At 43.6% G+C, this 16,679-nt stretch overlaps 1 protein-coding gene across 1 annotated transcript in view; it reads left to right on the top strand.

Moving 5' to 3' along the window:
• Positions 1 to 16,679, top strand: part of SRGAP3 (SLIT-ROBO Rho GTPase activating protein 3) — a 392,297-nt gene that overhangs the window by 138,095 nt on the left and 237,523 nt on the right. The window contains 1 exon segment of the mRNA XM_021071097.1: positions 5,164 to 5,255. Coding sequence (XP_020926756.1) covers positions 5,164 to 5,255 — 92 coding nt within the window.

Below are 16,679 nucleotides of genomic sequence, written 5' to 3'. Positions count from 1 at the left end.
AAAACTTGCCCTTCTGTCTAAGAACCCAGCTGGCCGAGGACTTGTGAAAAAGACTTTAGGTTCCCGTTGACATTAAGTTTGGTATGAGTCACAGGGAGGCAGCTGCCAAAAAAACCTAATCTGATTTTGGGCTGAGTTTATGGAAGTCTAGTGTCTGGAAGACCTTCCTAACAATTAGAGCTGTCTTGAAAAGACAGGCAGACAGCCTCAGGAAGCCTCGAGCTCCCTGGTGTAGGAGGCATTTGAAGCTGGATGACATGTCCTAGGAAAAGATTGTCAGGGGATTTAGGCATCAGAGGGAGGTTTGTTCTAGGTGACACACAAGGGCTTTGCCAATCCTGTGATTCTGCCTTCTGCAGCCCAGTAGAAGATAATTTCCTTAACAGAAGTAAAAAAAGAAGAAAAAAAAAAAAAGAAATCTTGGTTTCTGATAGAGGAAAGCATGACACGCTGAGGAGGCAGCCATTTTGCTGAGACTCTGTCAAAATGGAAATGTAAATTTCCAGTGCTCACCAAGCAAATTGGACAACACATGTCACTGGCCGTGCTTCATCCCTGAAGCTCATCTTGCCTGCAGCACCACTCCTGACCCCTGCCTCATTTCTCAGAGATGGAGGGGGTGATTGGGAAGGATCTGTTTTGCACATTCTGGTAATTTGTTTAAGCTGAACTTTTATGCAGAGCTTGCAAACTGACGGCACACAGGCCAGATCCAGCCCTCAGATGTGTTTGATTTGGCTTGTACCGTGTCTTTGAAAAATGTGAATTAGATGCCAACAAGTAAAAACAAGGAGATTTCACATAAATTCTGGACTTCTAGCACCTTTTTAAAAAGTCAGAAGGTCTGGCAGTGCTGGGCCTGTGTTCCCACGTGGCAGCACGAGATGGGGCTAAGTGCCAGAGCCTTTCCTTGCACAGTGTTTGAGGTCTCACTTGGCCACCGTCCTCATCCCCTTAGCCTCGCCTGCGCTGCTAGTTCACCTGATCCCCCAGGACCCCAGAGGGAGTGGAGTTAGGACCCCTGCTGTAGTGGTGGTGGTAGTGTTGATTTTAATAAAAATGTCGCTGAACTTTATTTTCATTATATAAAAGTCCCTGATTAATTTTCCCTGCCTTTGGAGGGCATATCATGTTTGGGATGGTCTGACTTAAAATACAGCCTTTGCAGTTTACTTGGATTTCACTTCTAGGAGGTGGGTTGGGCGGGGTACCTCAAAGAGGAATAGACATCTTCAGAGCACCTGGAGCTGAGATGAAGTCTTTGTCTCAGGAAAGACTTGTCCTAGGTGCCAAGACAACGTGGGATGGGACGGGAATGCAAACTGCACCACCATTTACATCAAGTTGAGATTTTCCTCCCAGAGCTAACTCTTTAGAGGATGCCTCACGCTTAGGAGCAGGCATGACCAGGATGGCAGGCAGAGTTTGCTTTCAAGGCCACATCAAAATGGCCAGCACAGTCAGAGATATCCTGAAGGTGCAGTCCTGGATGTCTCTTGGTCTTCTCCCCATCGGTAGGGCGGGCAGCTGGGGGCCACAGGTGAAGGTTGGAATAGGGTTGGGGGAGCAGAGGTGCTTTTGCAGCTGCACCTAATGCATAACTGTGGCTCGTGTGCTACCAGCTGCATTGCTTGCCTCTTAGCAAACAGCTCTAGCTTTTCTTTTGAACTATTCCAAGGCTTCTGATGGGTTTCCTTATAGTGACCCAAATCTTCATCCTGTAACTATCACACTGTGGGGCTGTTCTGGAGCCATGCAAACAGCAGCTTCCCCTTCCCCAGCACAGTCCTGCAGGTGTCTGCCTAGTGGTCTCATCTGGTTGGGGAGCTGGCTGACCTTTCCTGCTCTGAGGAGATGTGGTGGGGGCCAGGTGTAGAGAGACCAGATGGAGGTGGTTGGGATAGTCTTGCTCTCAGGTGGCTCCCAAGCTGGGCAGCTTCTTCTTGGAAGCCTGAGTTTCACTGGAAGCACCTTCTTCTCCAGAGGTTCCAGGTACCAGCTTTAGAACCTCTGTCAGCTTCTGGGGCCTGAGTGAGATGGAGAAGAACTGAATCTTCTTAGGAAGCTCTGGTATCTGGTGGTAGAAATGGCAAGAATTTCACCAAAAGCAGAGGATGGTCAAGGCTGTTAGCTCAGCATCTGATGGCTGCTTAGAGTCATGGGAGTGGGGCTCACTGTGGGCTTATTGGTTGACTGCCTGACTCTGAGATAGGGTCTACTAGACCCTCACCCTGCTTGAGTGAACCTCTTAGGTTCTCAGACTGAAACTGTCCAACCCAGGACTTCAGAATCCTTAGGGACGTCCTCCAACTCCACTTCCTTACAGAGCAAGCCCCTCCCTGCATGGGGCCTCAGGCTTATCACTTAGGAAATGCCCTGCTGGCCTGAGTATTTCTAGTGTGACTGGCTCTCCATGGTACAGGCCATCTGGCAGCAATTTTATGTTTGTACTGCAGTTGCCTCAGTGTACCCCTTAATTGAGTCATCCTTTGCCTGTTATTTTCTTTTTACCTTTCCCTAATCTCTTTTTTTAAAGATTTACCATTGGAGTTCCCGTTGTGGCTCAGCAGTTGCCAACCTGACTAGTATACATGATGACATGGGTTCGATACCTGGCCTCGCTCAGTGGGTTGAGGATCCGGTGCTTTCGCGAGCTGTGGTGTAGGTCGCAGATGTGGCCCTGATCTGGTGTTGCTGTGGCTGTGGTGCAGGCTGTCAGCTGCAGTTCCAATTCGACCCCTAGCCTGGGAACTTCCATATGCCAAGAGTGCAGCCCTGGAAAAAAAGAAAAGAAGACTTGCTGTTACTTATGGCCTTTCTTCCACAGATAGAAGTAGTATTTGTGAATTGTGGGGATTCTAGGAAGGGTTGATCTCTTGGGACTTCCAGTGACTCCTTGTCATCTGGAAGATGCTGGTGTCTGTATGGTAGGGGAGAAGATGGGCAGGTGCCATTTAAACTGCCTGGAGAGGGTTAGGATTACAGGATGGTGGGTGGGGGGATGGGGGATGGTGTTTCCATATATCTGTCTCCCTTTCCACTTTCTTCCCTCTATCCCCTTGGGCACACTTCCCACTTCTTGTTTTGGAAAAGGAAGTGGTGACATCCATTTGTAAATAGCATGACATCTCAGTGTAACGTCATTGTTGTTTCATAATCTGGGGCCCTGGCCAGTCCCTACCTGACCTTTTCGGCTTTCCCTGGGCACTTCCTTGCATCTGAGTCAGAAGTAGAGAGGTCTTGCATCTCAAAGAGCTGTTTCCCCTTGCCCGGGCACCCTTGGGTAATGCTTGGTGATAAAATCCAGTTGGTGCTGTAGGTGTCATGTGGGGAAGCATGGGGCATGTACATATGGAGTATGACGAGGACTCTGTTGTGGGGGGAGAGCAGATGTTCCTCTCACAGAAGCATCTGTCCCCATCAGAATCCCATGGCTAGTAAAAGGTCTTTGTATGAGGAAACAGTCTATTTGGAGCCCATGTCACTTCTGTAGTGTGGGGAGCTACTCAAAACTTCCAGAGGAGAAGTGCCTGTCTCCCATCCAGAATCGAGATTAATTGATGTTCTTTAATGGAAACAAATCGAATCTCTTAGCAGCCCTTCCCATTAAGCTTCCAATAGTGTACTTTGTTATGGAGGCTAGTGAGAGCTTCAGAATCAGCAGGTAATTGGAAACAGTCGACTCCTTGAAGCCATTTGTGTCTTTCCTCAGATTGGCTGGTGGGAAATGGAGAGGAAATGCCTTTAAGTTACTGGGCTGAAGGTATAATTCTCATTTGCCTGTGGTTTGCTCATCTCACTCATATCATTGTTGCATTTGGCCTTCATAAAAGCCCTATGAGACAGGTGGAGCTGGGTTATTATCATCTCTTTTGCTAGAACACCAGTCTCTCAAGATATCCACTGTAAAAAGGGCTGTTTGTTCAAATAAGCATGGGAAGCATTCTAGTGTGTTCCTTCCCAAGAGTGTCATAGTGTACATCTTCATATTAAAGGCTCTGATAAGTCCTGTTTTTTTTTTAAAAAGAAATTATTTAACCAGAACTCATTAACTGAAGTACTATTTTTATTTTTATTTTTTATTTTTCTGCTTTTTTTTTAGGGCAGCACTTGCAGCATATGGAAGTTCCCAGGCTAAGGGTGGAATTGGAGCTACAGCTGCTGACTTACACCACAGCCACAGCAATGCTAGATCCAAGCCATGTCTGTGGCCTACACCACAGCTTATGGCAACGCCAGATCCTTAACCCAGTGAGCGAGGCCAGGGATCGAACCCTCATCCTCATGGATACTAGTTGGATTCGTTTCCCCTGTGCCACAACGGGCACTCCATGAAGTACTATTTTTAAAAAATAGTCTATCTATTGGCATCTTCTTGATATTCAAACTTTTTGTAAAAGGCCAGATAGTAAACATTTCAGGCTTTGCGGGCCATATGCTTTCTGTCTCAACTACTCAGCTCTACTCTTGAGGGCAAAAGGAGCTATGGACAATAGAGAAGTGAATGGCCATGGCTATGCTCCAATAAAACTTTTTTTTTTTTTTTTTTTTTTTTTTTTTACAAAAACAGGCTGTGGGCCATATTCAACCCATGGATTGTAGTTTGCAGATCCTTGTTCTAGAACAAGCATCCTTTGAGAGATGCTGCTTGGAGTGTCCAGAGAGTCCTGGATAAGGACTACACTCCCAGCCGCCTGGAACAGGTGGCACAGTGGCAGTGTTTTATTGAATGTGGCTCAGATGTAGAAGCTTTGCTCAGGGTATATTACTGCCAAGTGCCATCACAGAGGTGTCATTCAGGCTCCTGAGTATAACTTCGATTTGTTTTTCATTGTTTTCTGGTTTTTGGCACAAAAGACCCAGGAAGGGAGCAAAATGCACCAAGTGCCTGTTTTGTGTAATCGAAGCGATGTGCATGTAGGTTCATGTGGGTGTTAGCGTTCAAGCTGGTCTGAGTATGACTATGGTATTTTGTTGTTAAGCATGACTATAGCCAATAGAAAAATTATCAAGTTACATGTCCTTGTTTCAAAGCACCTAATGAGAACTGCTAGAGAGATTCACCAGTGTTATTTAACTTGTATGAGGTGAGAAATCACGAATGTATTCAATCAATGGGCAAGGACTGACTAAACACCTAACATGTGTTCTCTCTTTAATTAGAACTTTTGGTTACAACAACAAAAGCCAGCTGAAGCCGGTGGTGGTGAAAGTGGAGTTTTTTGGAAAGATGCAAGATGATCTGTGGAACCCAGGTGGGGAAATACATTTGGCTTCAGGATGGCCTGGGACCAAGAATGGGGTGCTCAGGAGCCCTGGTTTGTTCTAGATGTTAATTAGTGTACTATCTCTCATTTTGGCTTCTGTCTGTACATCTGCTTCAATCCTTCTTCGTAGCAGACTGACTGTTTCTGATGCTTGTACGTGACAGGTAGACAGTGGTTGCCCAGAGCTTTTAACTTCATGTTTCAGCTGGAGTGAACACATGGAAAGATTGTCTCTCTTGCTCCCTCTCTCTCATTTGCCTTCTTTCCTTCTCCTTCACTTCAGTACCTCTGGGAAGAGACTCAGAGTGGTCCAGCTTAGGCAGTTCCTGAACCAGTCATGACATGGGGTTAACAACACAACTCTACCAGTAGCATCCTACCACTGTTGGTGGGGAAGGCTCTCTCCAAAGAAGGTCTCCAAAGCTCTGCTGGCCAGGCACTGAGCAGGTGCAAGGTGAAATAGAATATTTTTGTCCACTGACATTTATAAACTAGTTGGAAGGGGAAGCAAGTACTTAGTGGCGATGAGAATGTCTGATGTGCTAAATTGCTTCATTAGGCAGTGAAGAAGATAATAGTATAAGTAAGGGACTGATTTTGCTGTACCAACATTGAGTGTAAAAAGAGAGATAGGAAAGGGCTGGCATCACCAGGAAGGATTTTAGGCAGCATGTATATGTTTGATGTGGGCAAGTGGGAATCAAAAAATTCTGATTGGGAGATTGAGATTCTCCCAGTCGGGAGATATTGGGCATATATAAGGAAATAGAATTACAAATATGAGTGTGATCTGGTTCCTTAATAAGATCAGGGAGGTAACTTTAGAGAGCATTTGGAAGTACACTCAGGAAAGTGGCAGCCATTGCTGGAGGCATGGTCCATGGTGGTCTGGTTAACTGTAGCAGGAGGAGGTCAGGTGGGGCTATAACAGGAGTGCTTAGAATTCTACCCTCTGGGGGTAGGGTCCCCAGCTCCACTGGGGCAAGAGGATACCCAGGCAGGTGAGGTCTATCCAGGTGGAAGTGTCAAGTGTGGGATGGGGGTACTGGGTAGTGCCCTAGGAGAGTGCAAAAAGCACGCCCTCGCAGTGGGGTTGGGTAAGTCAGAGATAGGACCCAGACGCTGGGGAACAAGGCAGATGCTGTGACAGAGGGTGAGACAAGGTGGGACTGGAGACAGTGGGGGTTGGGGTATGAGAAAGAATCGCCAGGAATCTGAATCCGACCTTCTCATTGCTGCAGCAGGACCCCCAAGAAGAAAGGAGAAGTTCAAACTATCTTTTTTCCTTTCTTTCACTGAAACTTTCTCTTTATCCAGGACCTCGAAGCTAACAATTAGCTGATCATCTGGCAAGCCAGTGATTGATTCAGTTGTCACCCTGTTTTAGGAACTTTTGCATTGGAACAGAAGCCACAAATGCCTGATACCAAAGAGTGTAAGTGCCTGGGATTTTAGGACTGAGATACTAAGTGCAACATCAAAGATTCCATCTGTGCCCCTTTGTTTGGGAATAGAATGAGCAAACAAGATGCCAGCTGTCCAGCAGTGAGGGAGCTTTGGCCCTGGACTGGAACATTTTTAGAGCAGCAGAAGTGGGGCCATCACATAACTGGGCAGCATCTTTAGGGAGGAAAAAACAGCCAACATAGGTACTGTCTGAGGACCAGTTAGCTTCAGAGGAGGCCTTGTCTTGGTATTCATTTGCAGCTAAAAGAGGCAAGGGCAGAGGGGCCAGGCAGCATTTGGTGTGGGGAGACAGGGATTTGAATTCTTGATCCACCACATTGTCCCCTTCTGTAAATGGGCTCACAATATTCATCATGGTAGTCTGTGTGCCAACCCCTGCCACACATTAGATGTTCAGTATATGCATATTATATCTAAACCTCAAGTCCTACTTAAAATAACAGAATTTTCCTGAATGCCTACCCTAGGCAGGAATCTTTGAGGCTTCTGAGTAGAACTTTCTGTAGCAAGGCACTGACCACCTCGTAAATCAGACTGTCCCATTGTTGGAAAGCTTTGTTGGAAAAATCTTCCTTGAATAGAACTGTATGATACCTCTATCCTTTGGAACAACCAGAATAAGTCTAAGCTTATTCCCATGGTAACATTTCTATGATGTGAAGACTGCTTTCATGTATTCCTAAATCAGGGATGGGGAAAAGTTTATATCTCCTGTGCCATTTCTGCTCTTTTGAGGAGAGAGCTCTTGCTTTGGGATAGAACAATCCCCAACTGAGTGCCAAAAGTGATGGATTGGAAGTGGCTGCTGTGGGGCTGTGTTGAGAAGGATTCTGAGGCTGTGTGCCAGGCTCAGTAGGAAAAGATCTCACTTATCGTGGGTTTGGGTTGAGCAGTGGTGGTATATGTGAAGGTGTTTGTTTTTGCTGTTAGGCATTCTCATGCTAGATTCTTCCTTTATGCTTTAGAGGACTTGTTCTCTTACTTTCTGGTCTGTTTTTCCTGCCACACTTCAGCTTATCAACGTTTTGAAAGCCATCTGGCTGTCAAATCTTCCACATAATTCATCTCTAGGGTGGATTTAACCAATCTTACTGGCCAGGCTAGAGTTTCTCCTAGAGCAATATTTTTTTGGGAAAACTTCCCAAATGGAGGACCATTTTCGAGTCTGCAGCCCACTGAAAACTTCCAAATTATTAATATCTCTTAAATATGGAGCCCAATGTAAGCACTGTCTTTCAGAAGTACTCTGAACAACAGGGAGGCCAGCGAAACTTGTAACACATCCCTTGATCCTGGGAAGGCAGCTTAAAGGCCGCATTCACTTTTCCCTGTGTTTATAAAGCTGACGTGCAGACTGCTCAGAATTCTGAGGGTGGCTGGAGAAAAGGGAGGAGGGGGAAGGGTAGGAGAGCCGGACCCAGTCTGAGCAACACCTCCTCCTCCCCCTTCTGCTCTCCTCCCTTCTCACGTGGGTGAGGACCACTGACACATGGCTCCTTGTGGGAGGGAGAGCTCCAGCTGAGGCTGTGGGAGTGCCCTGCTGCTCCTTTCTGCTGTCACCATACTCAGCCACCTTTGTGGTTCTCTCGGTGGTTTGGCTTCAGCAAGGCTAGGGACTGCAGCCAGCACAGTGAGTCCAAAGGCCACAGGTCTCCTTGTCACAATGAGGTTGTCCTAAAGGTCCCTGGAAAACTGTGAGTCCTTGAAGTGTCTCCCATTCTGCAGCAACTTGGAAAATCTAAGGATGATGTACGAATTTCTCCATAAAGCTCACTGTATGTATGTATGTAATTAATGGCCTGACCTTTATTCTAAATTATGTTTTTCCTTTCTGGGGTGTGTGTGTGTGTGTGTGTGTGTGTGTGTGCGCGCAAATACCCTTTCTTAAACAACAAGGGTAGTTTTTCCTACCTAATGCCCTTTGCAATGTTGGCCACCTTTTATAGATGCCCCTTTACATTTCTGGGGAGTCGATTTTACTGAACTATGAAATCTGATCTGAAAACTACAGCCTTAACCAAGGTGAGATCTATCCAGACGCAATATGCCTTCTGGACAGTCTGGAAGATGCATTCTGTCATCCCAGCGAGGCCACTGAGGCACGGGATTGGTCCATGGGTGACTTTTATTGGTAGTTTAAATTTCCTTCAGCCCAGTTTATTTTAAAGATGGCAGTGTTTGGAATTATGGATTTGGGAGACTCAGTTAATGAGTATCAGCCTTGTCAGATTTTAGCATGGCTCTGGCAACTGACTTAGCCCCTCAGTACCTCAGTCTCTTTGTTGAGTTCGAACAGCTGTGTCCTTTTTCTAGGGTCATAAGGATGTTTGTGACAGTATTTTGCTGCAAAATCCATCAAATATTGCTTATTGTTGTAGTTATCTCTGATAAAATTTAGCTAGCTTTTGTCAGGGCTCCTACTACCCTGTGGACATTCAGCTTTTGAAGGGTAGGAGAGACTGATGCAGAGATGACAGGGTGGGGCCACCTTACAGGGCATTTTGGATGGGGCATGTCTCAGTGTGGACTGTCCCCTCCATTGCAGATGTCCCCTGGCCCCTGCCCACTAGATGCTGGTAGTGCTTCTTAGTTTTGATGACATTGCCCCACAGATTTTGCATTCCCTTTGGGGGAATGGTCCTGCCTCCAGGTGAGAACCATTGGCTACCTGCCTCGGAATGGTCAGAGGCAGAAAGTAGATGCAGTATAGCAAAGCAGAGTCTTTAGAGAATGGCCAGGTGGGCTCATGGTCTTAAACTGCATATTAGCTGTTGGTGTTTGGGTCTTCTGGGTATTGAACAGAGAGGGATCCTTGACAGCACACAAGGAGCACAGCTCTGGGAGACTGGGAGTCTGCATTCAAGCACCCATTTTGCTACTCACTAGTTGATGGACCTTGAGAAAATCTCTTCCGTCTCTGGGTCTCATCTATAAGATGGGGATTATAGAGAAGATGGTTCTTTTCAGCTCTCTGGCTCCAGGACTTGAAGGGGAAATGTCTTAGATCTGAGTGAGACCAAAGGAAGAACTTCCTACCTGTCATGCTCTGAAGAGGGAAGATTATATCTGACTGCTTACCTTTGTTTGAGGTGGAAAGGATGAAATCTGATAGGAAGGCTGGGATCTGAAGACCTGACCTGTTGAAACTGCTTCCTGAACCCTGTCATTCTCTTCATTTTAATGTTTATAATTTAGTTAACTTTTTGAATATGTGGTATGGACACATATAAAGCACTATAAATATAATGGAACGTATTTCCTCTTATCCACACAGCTCCCTTTCCCCAAAGACCACTTCACTTTATCCTCTCAGAGATTTTCTTTACTCTCATCCTCTTTGAGCTGGTCTGAGAAGATAGTTTTAAACATGATTTTGTTGTTATGCCTTTAACTTTCTGGTCTGAAGGGTGAGAAATTTGATCCTTCTGTAGCATGTGGTTAGTTTCCTACAGTGAATTTTCCCTATTAGTCATAGTTCCTTTCTGCCACTCTTGGGTAGAGATACAGCGCTTTTCATCTTTCTCCATATTTTTCTACTCCCAAGTTCCCCATCCTTCATTTGAATTGGGGAATTCTATAAGCACAGATCAACTTAAGATATGACATCTGGACGCCTTGCAGCTTCTCCCTCCGTGGACTTCAGAGGAGGCTCATTTTACATAATTTTCTATTTTGATGATTTCCAAAATGATTTCATAGCTTTATATTCTCTTTTGCCTTGGAGCTTAACTCAGTCTTACAAATAACTTTCTTTTTCATTGGTTATTGTAAAGCTTTTGCTCACTGAGTGGGAAGCCCTGTCAGATGTTAACCATATATTGAGAGAAGAACTCTGGACTTGGAGGGAGAAAACCTGAGTCTGAGTGCAAAATAAGTACTTTCTTGCTGTGTGATCTTTGTTAAGCTGCTTGGCCTCTCTGAATCTGTTTCCTCATCTGTAAAATGAGCATTGTGCTACCTGCCTAATGTGGCTGTTTTTAAGGTTAAATAAGGCAGTGAATGCAAGTATACTTTGCAAACTGTTAAGAGCCTTACAATTGTAATTATTGTAATGCTTAAAAAAGTATTTATTAAGCTTCTATTGTGTTCTAGATATTAGAGATAGAGTAGGAAATAAGCTTATATTCTTATGTGTGCTGGTGTGGGGGTATGTGTAGGGGCATAAGGGAAGGCAGGGAGACTGGCAATAAAAAGGTTAACTAGTAAACAAGATGAATTCAGATAATAGTAACCATTACCAAAACAAATAAACAAAACCAAGCAACCAACCAACCAAAAAAACCCCTGACAACCCACCAGTAATAGAATAGAGAATGAAGGGGGAGGGGTGTTATAATTTCTGATAATAGATCAGGAAAAGCTTCTCTAAGTTGACAGCTGAATATTGTGAAAAGCTGGAGAAGAGAATGCAGGCCTGGGAAGCAGCAAGTGCAAAGGTCCTGGGGGCAGGAAAAACAGGTTTGGAGAATTAAAAGAGAAAAATGGGGAAGGAACTATAACAAAGCAGGTAGGCAAGAACAAAGTGAGGGAGGTAGAGAATGTTACAACAACTGGGAGAGATTGGCTAGAATAGGGCCATCGAGGGCCTTGCATTTTATTCTATGTCTAGTTAGAGATTTTAAGCAGGGAGAGTACATGATCAGTTTTTTCCTTTAGAAAGATCCTTCCTCCTAGAATGTGGAGGATAGATTGTGGGTAGAGGAGGAGAAGCAGTGAGACCAGTGAGGGGCCATTGCCGTAGTCTAGGCAAGAGATGATGCCTATACACCAGAAGTTGCACAGATGAAGTCATTCTTGAGGTGTTTGGGTATGAAGCTTGTGTAACTGTTTCCATAGGAAAAGGATAGTCTCTGGTGTGAAATGAGATGTTCTTTCTTTTCCTTTTCCCATCTGCTTTGCTCTTGCTTAGGAATATGGAGGGAGTTAAAGTGGGCAGGGGGAAATTCCACATTTCCTTTTTAGATGATGCAGGGTTTGGGACTACATGTTCCTATAATTAGTCCATAGCATTTATTGACTAGAGGAAAGTTTTTCTAGCCTTTTACTTCAAGTCAGCCTTTCCTGTAGACAAACTGGGCATCTGCTTAGAAGCTTGGCAAGGGACTGTCTACCCGATTTGTATTTTCAATAGAGATACCAATGCAAGGCCATCTGTATGGCTGTGCAAGTTGTCCCCTATACAAGGACACTTGGCTGAGAGGTGGGGCCTGAAACCCAGTCCAATCCCTGCTCACCAAGCACTTTGTCTGGTGTGGAGGAGTATCTGTAGGAAGAAAGATCTGTCTTTTCCCTTTCTTTTTAGGGCTGTACCTGTGGCACATGGAAGTTCCCAGCTAGGGGTGAAATTGGAGCTGCAGCGAGGGTCTGTGCCACAGCCACGGCAACACTGGATCAGAGCTGCATCTGTGACCTACACCACAGCTTTCGGCAATGCCAGACCCTTAACCCACTGAGTGAGACCAGGGATTGAACCTACCTCCTCATGGACACTATGTCAGGTCCTTAATCCACTGAGTCACAATGGGAACTCCATGAACTGTCTTTTTCTAATTGGCAATAAGACACTCTCTGCGTTAGCAGTAGCCCTTTCCCAGCCATTAGGGTTTCTGCTTTGTGGCCTGGTTTCCAGGGTCTATCTTCACCTTTTCTATTCCAGTCAATCAGCACTTTTTTTTTTTTTTTGTCTTTTTTTTATTTTTTATTTTTTGTCTTTTTGCTATTTCTTGGGCCGCTCCTGCGGCATATGGAGGTTCCCAGGCTAGGGGTCCACTCGGAGCTGTAGCCGCCGGCCTACGCCAGAGCCACAGCAATGCAGGATCTGAGCTGCGTCTGCAACCTACACCACAGCTCACGGCAACGCCGGATTGTTAACCCACTGAGCAAGGGCAGGGACCGAACCCGCAACCTCATGGTTCCTAGTCGGATTCGTTAACCACTGCGCCATGACGGGAACTCCAGCATTTGTTTTAATAAATATTTATTGAGTACCTACTATGTACCTGGCACTGTGTTTATATTGATGAACAGACGGGCACACTTCTGGCCCTCACTGAGCTTATAGTCTAGTAGAGATCCTTCCATCTTTATTCTTGGCAACTGGAGAGCTTTCTTTGGGAGAAGACTGAGGTAATCTCAGCCCCTGTTCTCTGAGACATGAAGTATTGGCATCTGACTTGGAAGCACCTCTTGGGGTTGGGAAACAGTGCCCACCACCTGCAACAAACATACACCTTAGTCCAGACTTCCAGGGAGATGGATTAGCTCAGCTACTTTTCACCTCTGATTAGGCAAAGCCAAAGGAAAAGAAAAAAGCTGTTGTAAAAGGGTAAGATTTATCCTTGAGCTTAGGGTCTTTATAAAAATCTACTTAAAATGTATACAGTTTCTGTATGATTACCACACTTTAATAAAAAATGATGAAAAAACTACTTAAGTTTGTTGAGGTGCCAGGGTCTGGGCTTAGAGAATTCAAGATAGGGAGGTGGGTCAGGCACTCCAGGGGTCTCTGTGTCTTGAGAGAGTCCTCAGGCCCTTGACCCCATTCTTCAGCTTAGTGAATAATTATCAGCCTTTGAGGAATCCTTTAAAAATTAAAATAAAAATTTTTTAGTGAGCTAAACACACAGAACATTGCTTCATAAGCTCTGCTCTCCATGGACAGGTTGACATGCATACACCTCTCTTGGGTATTCATTCTCTCCAGCTTCAAGGTGGCTGGGAAACAGAATTAGTCATCATTTGTTTGGGGAGATTGGAATGAGCAAAAGAGCTGGGTGGTTTTCAGATTTCTTCTTTTTTCTCCAGGCTGTGGTGGAGCCAGGAGAATGAGAGATTCCATACATCTTGTGACCAGATGTGGCATCTTTAACTGGGGAATCAGCAGTATCAGCAAAACAGAATCAGTTTTAAACAACACTCCTTTATTTACCTATTTATTTTAATATTTATATTGTGTTTTTTAAGATTATAAAAGTAATGCCCACTTTCCCCTCAACAGTTTATTAAGAAAGTGTTCAAACATAGAGCAAAAATACCTACTTAAAAAAAAAAAAGGGAGTTCTCTTATGGCACAGCAGGTTAAGGATCCAGTGTTGTCACTGCAGCGACTTGGGTCATTGCTGTGGCACGGGTTCAGTCCATGGCCCGAGAACTTCCATATGCCTTAGACACGGCCAAAAAAATCAGATATGTCAGAAGGGTCCCATAAAGAGAGTAAAAGGTTCTCATAATCCTGCCTCCTGGAGAGAACGTCACTGTTACCTGTTTCGTATATATTCTTCCAGATTTTTTTTCTATGTGTATGTGAATATATATTATTATGATTGCCTTGGCAGTCATATGGTATTATTTATACTATTTCTCTTTTAGCTTTTTTTTTTTTTTTTTTGGTCCTTCTATGGATGCTCTGGAGGCATATGGAAGTTCCCAGGCTAGGAATTGAATCAGAACTGTAGTTGCTGGCATATGCCACAGCCACAGCAACGCAGGATCCGAGCCTGTATTTACCCTGCACCACAGCTCAAGGCAATACTGGATCATTTAACCCAATGAGTGAGGCCAAGGATCGAACCTTTGTCCTCTTGGCTGCTAGTTGGGTTCCCTAGGCAGGGAACTCCCTATTTTTCTTCTTTTAAAAGAAATTAGCAATTTGTCTCAGACATCTTTGCATGAGAGTATTTATTGATCTATTTCATTTTACTTTGAAATTATCTTTACTGAGGTATAAATTGTATGCCATCAAATTCACCTATTTTAAGTGTACAATTCATTAACTTTTTAGTGAAATTTCAGAATTGTGCTAACACCACAGTCCAATTTTAGAACATTTCCATCACCCTTAAAAGATTCCTTGTGTCCGTTTGCAGTTACCCTCCTCCTCATCTCTATCACCAGGCAACCACTAATCTATTTTCTGCCTCTGTAGATTTGCCTTTTATGGGCATGCATATAAATGGAATTATAAACACAATATATATATATAGTGTGTATGTCTAACTTCTTTTAAGGTGTAATGTTTTTGAGGTTCTCTCATTTTGTAGCATGTAACAGACTTTTGTTCCTTTTCAATACTGTTCCATTTTGGTATATACCACACTTTGTTTATTTGCTAGTTGGTGGATATTTGGGTTGTTTCCAGTTTGGGGCTGTTATGAGTAGTGCTTCTGCAAACATTTGTGTACAAATCTCTGTGTGGATACATTTCACGTTTCACTCTTTTGAGTGCATGTATAGAGTTCCATTTTATGACTGTCCCTATATAATATGTTAGCCAAATCCCACTGATGCCCATTTGCTTGGATTCTGATTTTTTTCTGATGAACGAATAATGCTGTATTGGACATCTGTATGCATATAGTTTTGTGCGTATAGGTGAATGTTTTGGAAGGATATATGTTTAGATGGGGAAGTTGTGAGTCAACAGATTGAAACATTTGATATTTCAATAGCTGGAATCAAGTTTTCTTCCAGGAGAAGCCATACCGATTTATACCTCCCACCCCTGGCAGCACATGCGACTTAACTGTTTCCCTATGTACTTGTCATGTGCAAGAAGGAATATTTCCATTCTTTCTAATTTTATAAGTGAAAAATATCTCATTTTTCTTTGTTTCCTCATCTTATTTTATTTTTTTATTATTTTAAAAACTTTTAAAAATGACTTTTATTTTTTCCATTATAGTTGGTTAACAATTTTCTACTATAGAGCAAAGTGACCCAGTCACACATATGTACATTCTTTTTCTCACATTATCCTCCATCATGCTCCATATAATTGACTAGATATAGTTCCTAGTGCTATACAGCAGGATCTCTCATTGTCATTTTAATTGGCTTTTTTTTCCTTGTTGAAGAAGGTGTTGACCATTTATTTATATGTCAGTTTTGTGATTTTTTTTACTGGTTTGTTTATCTTGTCCTAGGATGTTGAAATAACTCTTTGTATTTTAGGAAATTGGCTCTTTGGTTATAAAGTGAACTGCAAATTTTTCATTCCTTAACTTATCCTTTTTTTCCTCAAAGACTCTATTCATGGTAGTTTTGCTATACAGATTTTTTTTTTTTTTTTTGCTTTTTAGGGCTGTACCCGCAACATAAGTTTCCAAGGCTAGGGGTCTAATCGAAGCTACAGCTGCCAGCCTCTGCCAGAGCCACAGCAATGCCAGATCTGAGCTGTGTCTGTGACCTACACCATAGCTCACGGCAATGACAGATCCTTAACTCACTGAGTGAGGCCAGGGATCGAACCCACAACCTTATGGTTCCTAGTTGGATTCGTTTCCACTGCACCACGACGGGAACTCCAGATATTTTACATTTTGAAGTACTTATATCTGCTAGGGAAAAAAAGGATCTGTGAATATTTTACAATGTTTATAATATCCCCAGAAGGTGGTGAGGAAGGTGAAATATTGATAGGGGAGAAAACTGAGGAATACAATATGATCTCCAAATAACTTCATCTACTAAGTATCTGAATAATATTAATAATTTAATATTAATATTTTAATATTAAAATAATTAATATTTAATTAATATTTTAAAATATTTTTTTCAATGCTTTATGGTTGTTCTGGTGTCATAGAAGCACAGTCTCCACATTTTGGTGCAAAACCTCAGAACTAAATTGGGGTATTTTTGGCCTCCAAGCCCCTTGCTAGTAATAATTATGACAGTGACATTAATTGAATACATACTGTATGCCATTTGTTCCCACTAATCCTTGCAGTCACTCTATGAGGTAGGTAGTTATTTCCCCATTGGAAAAAGATGCAGGGATCTCCAAATAACTTGCTCACTAGTATAGCTGGCAGATGCTGGCATTGGGATTCAGACAGGTTTGCCTGACACCAAAGCCTCTGCTTAACCAGGACTCCTTCATCCTCCCTTCCTGAAGCATTCAATGAGTTGACCTAGCTCTGACCAATAAGGAGGTATTTGAAGAGG

This window comes from Sus scrofa, chromosome 13, assembly GCF_000003025.6.
Source record: "Sus scrofa isolate TJ Tabasco breed Duroc chromosome 13, Sscrofa11.1, whole genome shotgun sequence".
NCBI lineage: Eukaryota > Metazoa > Chordata > Mammalia > Artiodactyla > Suidae > Sus > Sus scrofa.
The sequence above is the reverse complement of the archived record's forward strand: the minus strand, read 5'-3'. Positions and strand labels throughout refer to the sequence as shown.